General features: G+C 34.0%; 1 protein-coding gene across 5 annotated transcripts in view; it reads left to right on the forward strand.

The window, feature by feature from the left end:
- Positions 1–12,116, forward strand: part of PHTF2 (putative homeodomain transcription factor 2) — a 183,699-nt gene that overhangs the window by 157,046 nt on the left and 14,537 nt on the right. For all 5 annotated transcript variants that reach the window (XM_036758937.1, XM_036758941.1, XM_036758940.1 and 2 more), the window contains 6 exons: positions 1,038–1,166; positions 4,088–4,360; positions 6,785–6,916; positions 8,973–9,059; positions 10,387–10,542; positions 11,485–11,580. In XM_036758937.1, the coding sequence (XP_036614832.1) occupies positions 1,038–1,166; positions 4,088–4,360; positions 6,785–6,916; positions 8,973–9,059; positions 10,387–10,542; positions 11,485–11,580 (873 nt within the window). The remainder of the gene's footprint in view (positions 1–1,037; positions 1,167–4,087; positions 4,361–6,784; positions 6,917–8,972; positions 9,060–10,386; positions 10,543–11,484; positions 11,581–12,116) is intronic.

Genomic DNA, 12,116 nt, shown 5'->3' on the forward strand with positions numbered 1-12,116 from the left:
ACTGATAGGATGTCTTGCTTTTAGGGGAAGTTAGGTGATGCTGTAGATAGAGTGCTTAGAGTCCCAGCTTGGAGTTAGGAAGACTGGCCTCAGACATTCACTAGCTGACCCTGGGCAAGTCTGGCCTCAGACATTCACTAGCTCTTTGACGCTGGGCAAGTCATTTAGCCCTATTTGCCTCAGTTTGCTCATGTGTAAAATGAGCTGGAGAAGAAAATGACAAAGTGCTCCAGTGTCTTTGCCAAGAAAACTGAAGTGGGGTCACAAAGAGTTTTACATAACTGAAACAATCCAACAACAACAGCGTCTTGCTTTTAATAGTACTAAAATTCTCACTCGATACCCTTTTCCCTTACTGTCATAACTGATAAATGCCTCTTATTGGCAAGATTCCTTCAGATTTTGTCGACTTTACCGGTTGGGTGGTGCAGTGGATTGAGTGCTGGACCTGGAATCAGAAAGACCTGAATTCAAATGTAATCTTAGACATTTATTAGCTTTGTGCCCCTGGGCAAGTCACTTGGCCTCTGTTTTCTTCTTTTTTCTCATCTATGGAATGTGGATAATAATAGCACCTACCTCCCAGGGTTGTTGTGAGATCAAGTGAGATAGTAATTGTAAAGCACATGTACAGCGCCTGGCACATATTAAGTGCTGCATAAATGTTAGCTATTTATTAATCTCATTGTTATTATTATTAAAGTTGAATATTTTTGAAGATCCAGATGAGTTCAATAACGTTCATTTCGCTGCAATAGACTAGTTTGAACAACTATATAAAGATGTAGACATCATGGTAGATTTACAGTTAGTCACTTCTTAATAGCAAGTTTCACTATGCATTTGAAAGTAAATTTCATAATTTTTTTTAGTATAGAAAATCAGCTGACAAATTTTTGTACTGATTTTTTAATATTTTTTGAAGTCATCTATTATAGACGTGTCTGTCAAAAATCTTAGTCATTATTTTTGTTCTAGAGTTAAGCTGTTGGATATTTTCATTTAAAATTTTACTTTTACAACTTTTTATTTCTCAGAGTCATTTGCCCTGGCTCCACAGCTCCAATCCAGGATTAGAAAAAGTCAGTGCAATTGTATGGGAAGGTAATGACTGCAAGAAAGCTGAAATGTCTGTGCTTGAAATTAGTGGGATGATTATGAACCGAGTGAGTATTTTTCATCTATTCTTATTTGAATGAAAATGAATGAGATAACAAGTGCTTACTGTTTGCCAGGCACTATGCTAATTTTGCAGTATGTATTCTAATTTATAAATTAATAGTGATGACATAGATATTAACTAGTTATGAATTAATTGCATATGTTTATTTGATAATTATGAATCAGAGATAAATATAATAGTAGATATAAAATATAAAAGATAATAATTATGAATTTCTTTAAATAATGTGTTGGATGTTTTCTCTAGAAACTCACCCCATTTCTTCAAGCCACAAATGCTTTTGACAGGTTTTTTTCTGCCTATTTTACATCAGTCTGTAATTTAAACAGTGATTTGTAACAAAGCCACAGCTTTCCTATCAGTGTTTTAATTCAGCTGACTTGCTGAAGGTTTCAGAAATCTAAAATTTTTCATGCAAAAAGTTTTTATTAAGTTATCACCTACTAGTTTTTTGAAATTTTTATCTCCCAAATACTTAGAGGTTATTATAGATATATAGTATCAGGTACTGATATCTTAGCAGTAGAGCAGTTGATTCTAGATACCTTAAATACTTTAAAGAAATATGGTGCTTATATACTGTGGGTCTTAAATTTTTGTTTATATGTTTCCATTACCAGATCATGATTTCTTTTAGTTTTGGTCTAATTTCTTTGGGATTGAGCATATTCTAGTTTGTAAAGTTGAAGTCTTTATGGAACATTATAACTTCTTGTCTGTAGTTGTCTATCATTTTTGTGGAACAGGGATTAGAATTGTTTGTCTGTTCTCATCTGATGTTGCAAAATTGACCATTGCTTAATCACTCCTTACTTATTTTTTACCTCCTTTCAGTCTACTTTATCCCTGCTTTTATTTTTCCATTGATATGTTTTACCATCACAAAATTGGACTTTAATATTTAAGGAGTTGTACTGCATAAAGAGACAAACATTTGAAAGTTTCCCAAATAGGGCATTGGATACTTTAAGAAGTACTTTAATTATATTCATAAAAGTATTCTTCAGGATAATTTAATGAGTTAGTCATCAAATTGCTGTTAGCTCCTTGAGTAAATCTACCATCTTTTAGCTCTTTATGCCCATAGCACCTTATATTACAGTAAATGCCCAGTAAGATTTTTTAAATTGTTATTGAATTTAACTGCTGTGGATAGGAGCAGACCTCTTGGATATATCTATATATCTATATATACTCTGGGATTCGATTCAATCCAATAAATATTTATCAAATGCCTACTAGGTGCAAGGCACTGTGCTTAAGGTACCAACAAAAGAAAAGATAGTCATTTTCCTCAAAAAGCTTACATCTTTCTGGGGGAGGAGAAGATACAACATAGTCAGACAGAAATACATGGTAACATGAATAGAAAGAACATTAAAAGGTGGGGAAGGTATTCAAGGGAGGGAGATTGTTCTTGAACTAAGCTTTGTGGGGTGTACTGTATTGCCCCTGATGTCCCTTTCAACTCGGAGATTCTAGAGCTAATCATGTGTGAATGATCTAGACACCTCCCCCTACCACCATTCCTTTTCCACAAAACAAGGCTTTGTATAATGTCCTGAAGGTAGTAGGGGGTTTGTAGAGAAGGAGAGTGACCACAGAAGTAGTAAGTAGCACATTTGGGGTTTAAACTCAGGTCCCATGACTCTAAGTTAAATGTTCTTTCCACTGCACCATGCTCTCTCCTATGAAAATCACCTCAGAGAAAGCTGATGGTGATTGGTAATCCAAGGTTTAGGATTGGCAGGGCATGAATAGGACTAAGGTGGCAATTTTTAGTTCAACTAGTCAACTGTAGGATAAGAATATCAAAGGAAAAAAAGTGAGGCCGTAACAGGGGTTATGAACTGAGAAAATACCAAGAGGAGTTTCAGAGTTCACAATCATGGAGGTGGCACGGTTGTGGGTAATAAGATCTAAGGTGTGACCTCCATGGGTGGCTGAAGAATATGACCTAGATGGCAAGGTAGTAGAGAAAAGTTTGTATAATTTATGTAAGTTTATATATTGAAGTCCCCAAGTATGAGGGCAGGATTTGGAGAGGAAGAATTTGAGCCAGGTACTGAAAGGAGGAAGAGGAACCTGGATTTGTTGTTGTTCAGGAATTTTTCAGTCATGTCTTGACTCTTCATGACCCCATTTGGGGTTTTCTTGGCAAAGGTACTGGAGCGGTTTGCCATTTCCTTCCTCAGCTCATTTTGCAGATGAGAAAACTGAGGCAAATAGGGTTAAGTGACTTGCCCAGGGTCACACAGCTACTAAGTGTCTGAGGCCAGATTTGAACTCAGGAAGGTGAATCTTTCTGACTCAAGCTCAGTACTTTTTCCCACTGTGCCACCTAGCTGCCCTCAGGAGATTACCACAAAGGATACCAATAGATTACAACAAAGATCTAGACAGAATAATACAGATGGATGGAATGAGCCTTAGAAGGGAAGTAGTTACATTGAGAAAGAGTCAAGGAGGATAAAAGCACATGTCTTGGCCCAGCACATTGGCCTACATGAGAGAAGTAGCCAACTGCACTCCACAGTGAGGCTGGGTATGTAGGGCCTTTGAAGAATGTCATATTTCTTTGAAAATGGAAAAGGTATGAGAAGATGACTTTGAGTATTATAAAAATGAAGTTAAAAATGAGATATTTATAAAATGCTTTACAACTTTAAGGTGCAGTAGAAATACTAGCTACTATTTTTTGTTTTTAGTCAATTGCTTTTCTGATAATGAACCTAATTAAAAAACTTAAAGATTACAACTTTAATATTATATTACAATGTATACCATAGTCTGACAATACCTAAAATAATTTCATATTGCTACAAATAAAGTAATTCATAATATAAAATGATTTTGACATAGCTAACATTTTGGTATAAATAATATTACTTTTTTCCCCTGTAGGTCAACAGCTACATACCAGGCATAGGATACCAGATTTTTGCAAATGTGATTTCCCTTGTCCTGGGTTTCACTCCTTTTGTTTTCCGACTTTCCCAAGCTACAGACTTGGAACAGCTCACAGCATATTCTGCTTCAGAACTTTATATCATTGCATTTGGTTCTAATGAAGACATCTTGGTTCTTTCCATGGTTTTAATAAGTTTTGTGGTTCGTGTATCACTTGTGTGGATTTTCTTTTTTTTACTCTGTGTAGCTGAAAGAACTTACAAACAGGTGAGTCTCATACAGTCTTCTCATTTAAGGAATAGTGAAGGACTTTTAAAGCATTTGATACATGAATATACTTATAATATTTTGGTCTAGATCTCTTATTGATACTGACTCTCTTCAGTATGGAAATTCCCTTTATTGATCCAGATAGGCAATTTATATGCAACTAATAAGAGACTTAAGTGCTTGAGAGCACAAGATTACATAGTTGGGGGGAGAAAGTATGGAGACTGGCTATCTAGTTTTTTTTCTATGCATACCTAAACTATAGGGTTAAATAACTTGCCCACAGTGTCAAGTAGCAGCTGCCAGAATAAAGACCTGAATCTAGGTCTTTCCAACTCCATGGTGAGGCTTCCACCTTGCTATGTCATGTTGCTTGTAAAATATTTTAGTCTATTTTATTACAATTAGACTACTTATAATATAAATTCATTTAAAAACACTACAGAGGGGTAGTAGAAGATTACTACTAATATGGCCACATAAAATAGCAAAAAACGCAGTGAAATTTTTTTTTAAATGCTACAGAATGCTTGGTGTGAGACCCTACTAAACCATAGCACTTTGACAACATTGATAGATAAAATGGTTGGGTACCTTATAGACAAAAGATGGAACATATTTTTAGCATTAATAACAGTAGAAGCAGCACATTTGGACTCTTAACACCTCTGCCCCCAATGTGCTATGCAAGGAAGTAAGCCCTAAAGAAGACATAGTTGGATCAGATTTGAGGGAGGGAAAGTAACAAAATAATGGAAAAAATAATGGATTATATTACTGCCCTAAGGCAGTCAGGAAAACATTAGTAACTATTAGTCCATATACTGATTTTCTCTTTATAAAATCTCAATGAAAATGATTTATACGTGTCATTGAGGCATTCTTGTTGAAAGTATGAGGTCTCTGTCAGACCACCTCTGTATAGTTACACCATTTGGTGAATGAAGGGTGCAAAGAATGCAAAATCCCACTATGGTTATTGTTTGATTACAGAAACCATTTGGCCCTATAGAGTTAAAATACAGTCTTAAAAGCTCCCCTCCAAGAATGGGTTTTGTGTTAAGGTAATACATAATTCCTTAATAATTGCAACCACATGGAAAACTCCAGTGACCCTCTTCAACTACTGTTAAGTGAGACATAAAAACCAGGCATGATGTCACATACATGTAATTCTAGCTTCCAGGAAGCTGAGCCTGGTGGATTGGTAGAACTGAGGACTTCTGAACTGCAGTGGACTAAGCTAATTGGGTGTTCACATAGACTTTGGCATTCACTCTCAGCGAGTAGGAGTAGGTGGCTGCAAGTTGGCCCAAAGCAGAATGAACTGGAAACAGTAGGTCAGAGGTTCTATGCAGATTAGATTAGGACTGGACCTGTGTGTAATCCCTGAACTTCTAGGCTGGGCAAGATAGGGACACTCACTCTTTGAAAACAAAATGGGGAGATATATGTGTGCCAAAAGTATTCATCCATGTCATGGAAAATGTCACTGTCCTGTACAACATCTAAATGAAAGAGCGATTACCTATGAATGAGGAGGTCCTCCATATGTTCCTGTGTTTGGATTAAAGTGTTAATAGCCTCAAACTCTAGAAATGTTATATAGCGCTTTCATTGAGTTCTACAGATAACCAAGATAAACCTTTACGATCCATATAGGGAAAACTAATGAAAAACGACTGTCTTCTAGATTGTGCCACACTGGATAGGTAGTCCAATGACATCAATATACATCTCTAACATCTGTATCTATCACAGACACTGAGGATGGTGAGCTAGGACCAACATTAAATAGGAGAGAAAGAATAAGCTAGATTACAGTAGGGAAACTATGCAGATCTTCATGATAATATTATACAACCCATTTCTTTAAACACAAATGTCTCCTTGTGATATTCTCTGACTGCCAAGTTTGGGACATCACAATCTTATGAAGAATCCAATTTGACTGACTCAAAGGACAGTCAAAAGGCATGTAGTATTTGTAAGAAGGTATTGCACATATCCAGAAATGATATATCCTGAGGAAGTGGTGTATATGACTATATTACCAAAAATATGTGTCTGGAAAAGGAGTGTGAATGAGGGATAGCCAAGGATTGGACAGTTCAAGTGTCATACTGGTTTTCTTGAAAAGTAAAAGAATTTAATAGGCACTACAGCATGTTGGATAGGTTTTCTAGGGCGAATCTGTGGGATAACTTGGGAAAAAAATCACAGAGGATTAAAAGGTATGAATAAGTTACAATTTGCACCAATGGAAGGCATATCTTCATGGTTTTGGTAATGTATTGCTATTTTCTTGTCTTGTTGAATTATAGTACTTAATCATAGGAGATAATAGTAATAATCTATATTTTGATTATTCTTATTTTTCTTTGCATTTTACTTGACAAACAACATGGTAATGTTTTGTAGAGACTGCTTTTTGCAAAACTCTTTGGACATTTAACATCTGCTAGGAGGGCTCGAAAATCAGAAGTTCCCCACTTCCGACTGAAGAAAGTGCAGAATATAAAAATGTGGCTATCTCTTCGTTCCTATCTTAAGGTATAATGGCTGTGATGACATGACTTTTGCAATCTATGATTCTGATTCTCTCAATACATCTCTATCCAGGTATACACACATACCTTGCCATGTAAGCGTGCCACTACTCATGATATCTCTGTGAATTCTGTATTCAGATAGCTTACAGAAATTTGTTTCATGGATTATTTTTTGCTAGTAATACTTAGAATTTCAAACCTAGCTGAAAAGCACAACATTATAAACATATACACTAAATATTATTACCATATTATATACTATAATAATGTATGTTTATTTGGTGTTTTAATTTTTTGAATTCTTTTACACATATTGCCTTATTTGAGCTTCACAATCCATTAGGTAATAAGATCCTAAAGATCTTAATTTATTTTTGTTTATGAGTTGCTTAGGTTCCCAACAAGAAAATTTTTTTTTCGTAGCATAGCTATCATGAGTCAGCAGAGGGAGCTCACTCCTTAAAAAAGGATCAATAAAAACAATATGTGACTACAGGATCATTTCACTATTTTAAGTAACTCACTATTTTAAATAAATAGGCAATTTGGAATGTTAATTGGCATGCCTAAATCCTTTTTTATGTACTTTTTCAACCTTTTAAGAAATTTCTTCCAAAATTACTCAAGTTCCTGATAAAATAAGAGGTATTTGAATTACCTCTAACAAAGTACCCATTCTAAGTTTATTGTACTTATACATTAAAATAGTCATATTTTCTACTTCATAAAAATAGCATAGTGGATAGAGAGCTGTCCTGGGAGTCAGGAAGACCTAGATTTAATCCCATCACTAACAGTTACTGACTTTGTGTCACTGGGAAAATCACAGCCTCATCCTGAAAAGGCCAATGGTATCACTCAAACAGAAACAGGGGCCACTAAACCATACATAAATATCCCTGGGGCCTGCTTATTGACTTAATTTTAAGATGTGATATTATCTCTATCTCATTCTATTTTATTTTGTTAAATATTTTCTAATTACACAATCTGGTTCAGCAGACAGCTATGCTCTAGGCAACTGTAAGGCTATAAGTTTCAGAGAAGAATTAGCATTGGTAGAGGAAAGTTTCCTCATCTAGGAATTTCCTATACCAATGAAATCACAGGTCCAGTTTCTATCACCATATTTATTTAAAATATCTTTGAAAACTTTACTTAAAAACTTGATAATATTTTTCTTAATAAGGCTGATTCAGCAAGTAGAGGTCCTTGGACACGTCTAGAATTCTCTTGCTTTGTGCTGTGGTCACAGTAAACTGCATAAAAACATGAGCCTTGTACTTGTCTCTCTCCCTTTCTACTGGACCTGTGATTTTTTTTTTTTTTTGATGTGGGGAACTGGTGAGGAGACTTCCTTCTACCACGGCTGTGACTAATAGTTATGCAGTTTACTATCCTTTCTCCTATTTCTTTTTTTTTTTTTCTCAGCCAAGGGAAAAGACAAAGTTTATTAGGGATTCACCATAATGGGTTGTCTTAAAAAATCCCACCCTTTGTGACGCCTCTTTTCACAAGCGGGCCAGATTCAATCTAAGCTGTGCTAGATTGAATCCTCACTGACTTCATTTGAATTTGTTGGGGCTATTTATACAAACTGAAGTCATCCCTATTACATGCTGCAAAGTGGTTTCCACCTTGTGCTGTGACTGCTGTGGAAGCATGACTTAGTGACAAGGCCTTCCACATTTTGCCTCCTAATGCCCACTAAGCCAATGTTAGGTTATAAATTCACATTTCCATCAGTAAAAAGTTTTGGGGTTGTGTTACTAGTCAGGTGAATGTATTACTTCTGGAAGCACTCAGGATTTGGTAGTCAAATAGAATATAGTCAAAACAGAAACCTTTGCTCAGTAATGTCAATTAAAGTTTCAAGGGATGTTAAGAACCTGTACTGTACATCCTCCATTTTTTTGGTGGTGTTACATATCCCTAAAAAATAATATTAAATTATTGATGTTTATTGAGGCATTTGGGCAACACTGTAAAATACAATCAGTGTAAAACTAATGTTAATGAGTATATATATTTTTAAAATACATTTTCCTTCCTTTCAGCGTCGAGGTCCTCAGAGATCAGTTGATGTAATAGTTTCATCTGCATTTTTGTTGACTATTTCAGTTGTGTTTATCTGCTGTGCTCAGGTGAGTTACTTTGTTCTGTATGAATAACTATATGCAATCAAGAATCAGTGTATTCTCCTTCAGAAAACTTTCTAGGTAAAATAGTAAATATGATGGAAAAATTAAAAATTCTAGCATTGTCTACATTATGTATTTTAGGTAACATGACTTAATGTATTGGTGGGCCCTTCCTACCCCATCTCCTCCCCCTGCCCTTTACCCCTGGGAAGGATCTAGTCTTTCCTGTACAAGTTATATCGCTTGATACTAAGTACAGGTCAGCCACATCTCCCAAATTCAAGGTGCATATATTGTTCTATGATAGATGTGATATTATTTTATTTGGTCTTTTAATATGTTGTAACTGCCACCTCTTATCTACTGTTCATAAATGCATTTCTGTACCTCTATATTATTTCTACCACTGGTCACATATTTTGTAGTAAAGAAGTATGTAAATTAAATGTATCCTTTTTATATTATCATGGCTATTTTTTTCATAGACACAATATAATGAAAGATGTAGTGAAATTCACTGGAGTTGTCATTTATTTAAATTCTTTTGAAAATACAGAGGTGTAATTTATCATCACCCATAAAATAAAAATAGCAAGTTGAGAGAATATGGTAAAATTAGTGTTTTTAAAAATATTCTTTAACATACATTAAAACTTCAGTTTAACATTTTGCTTGAGAAATAAAATTTAACCTAAAAACTATTTTAAGCATTGTCTAAAAGCATTCTAAAGTAGAGAGCATTCTAATGAGGTTTTCATGTACTTATTTCTACTTTGGAGAAGATAAAGTTTTAATAAACACTATGGTTTATATTAGCCATTCAAAATTTATTCAGTGTTTCATATACAAATGCCACAATTGATGGGTATAGAATGTTAAATTTAGCAAGCGTGTTTTAAAAAAAAAACAAACTTGTGTGTATAACATACACAATTTTGTAATGTTCATAGGATCATAGGATTTAGAGCTGGAAGAGGACCATAGAGATCATCTAGTCCAACTCCCTTATTTTACAGATGAAGAAATTGAGGCCCAGAAAGGGGAAATGACTTACTCAAGGTCATACAGCTAGTAAGTTGCAGAGCCAGAATTTGAACCCAGGTCCCCTTACTCCAAATCTGTCTTTCAAGAAATGGTTTGCAGTTAAATATAATTGTCGCAAACTAATAACTAGCAAAGAGATACAGAGATTATGCAAAATGTTCACGATTGCCAAAGAAACTAGTGTCTCATTCCTGTTAAACTGGAATTCGTTATTTTCCTTATAGTAAAAGATATTAATTTGAATCATATTTGATTCTTCTGTGTTTCTTTTGCCTTTGGATTTTAGTTGCTTCATGTGCATGAGATATTCCTTGATTGTCACTACAACTGGGAGCTGGTGATCTGGTGTATCTCTTTGACGCTTTTTCTTCTACGATTTGTTACCCTTGGATCTGAAACAAGCAAAAAATATAGCAATACCTCAATATTACTTACTGAACAGGTGAGACTTCATATTTAACATGTTATAAATTAGTGTTTACAATTCACTAGTCACTTCAGGTTTTTCAAAGGGCATATAAGAGAGGTGATTATTTGTATTTATTTTCAGAGCAACTTTAATGCTATGGGAGAACTGTTTCATTCTGATTGCTTTATCTTTTTTTCTTAGCTTTTCATTTGTTTAGAGAGGGATACATATCATACTGTTGTTTTTAAGAAACTATTGGGGCACATGTGTTATGTAGAAGAGAAGAACAAATACATTCTAGGAAATAAGAATTTTTATTAAATAGTAACTTGTTTATAGTAAATCCTAATAGCTTTTGATGGTTATATTTAGTATCCATTAATCTCTTTGTAAATTTTTGTCATCTTTTCATGACTGATACAAAACTTGAAATTTGAGGGAAAAAAATTTTTATCTTAAAAAGCTCATCTAAAGGTTAAATCTTTTGTAAATGAATGATACTTTATAAAGTTTATCAGATACTTTTCACATATATTGTCTCATTTAATACTCACCACAAACCCTCTGTATTAGGCCCCACAAATATTTTATCTTCATTTTATAGGCGAGGAAACAAAAGCTCAGAGTGATTAAACAGTTTGTCCAAAGTCATATGACTAGTAGCATAGCATAGCAGGTACTAGATCATGGTCTTCGGATTGCTAAGTTTGTGCTCATTCTGCCATACTGTACCATACAGAATGGCTACTTTTGCTTGATGGGTTACTGAAGATGAATTTCATATCTACATTCATAAAACATATTTCTAAGTCCAAAACCCAAAATAATTTATTAACTTTGGTTCCAATAAAACCTTATTTATTCTTTCACTATACATGGTATAAACTGTAAAGTAGAATTATTTTAAAGTTGATTTATGATTTTATCTTTTTTTAAAAGTGTTGTTTATGGTTTTTAATTGATCCTTTTTGTAAGATAAACCTGTACTTGAAAATGGAGAAGAAACCTAATAAGAAGGAGGAACTGACACTAGTTAATAATGTCTTGAAACTTGCTACTAAATTATTGAAGGTAAGAATAAAATTGAAAATAGAATATAATAATCTGTATGGTGGTGGTATTATTTTACATATTATTTAGTTTTCTTCCACTTTTCATCTTGATTCATAACCCTTAAATTCTTCAAAATATTTGTAGTTTGTTTTTGAGCATATCCATATAATTTGTATGCCTTGTTAGAGGCATCTTGACTATCTCATAGTTTATCATTTTATAAATATATAATTGCTAGGATCTGAACTTAGATGTTGAAAATAAAGAAAAATCTGTATTGATTTGAAAAGCTTTTTCATTTCATATTTATTAGAACTACTTAATTTCAGCTTAAAAGGATATGTAGTTATCACAATATGTATACTAATGCAGTGCAAAGAGTGTGTTGAGTAAGAGTGAGATAACCTAGATTCTATCCTCATTTGTGTTACTTTGCCCAAGGCCACTTGGAGACTTGAAGATTATTTAACATTCCTGAATCTCTGTTTCATCATAAGCAAAATGATAAATAAATTCTCTTTATGATGATAGAGTATATTAAATATTTGGGTGTT

The sequence above is a fragment of the Trichosurus vulpecula genome, chromosome 5 (genome assembly GCF_011100635.1).
Source record: "Trichosurus vulpecula isolate mTriVul1 chromosome 5, mTriVul1.pri, whole genome shotgun sequence".
In the NCBI taxonomy this organism is placed as follows: domain Eukaryota; kingdom Metazoa; phylum Chordata; class Mammalia; order Diprotodontia; family Phalangeridae; genus Trichosurus; species Trichosurus vulpecula.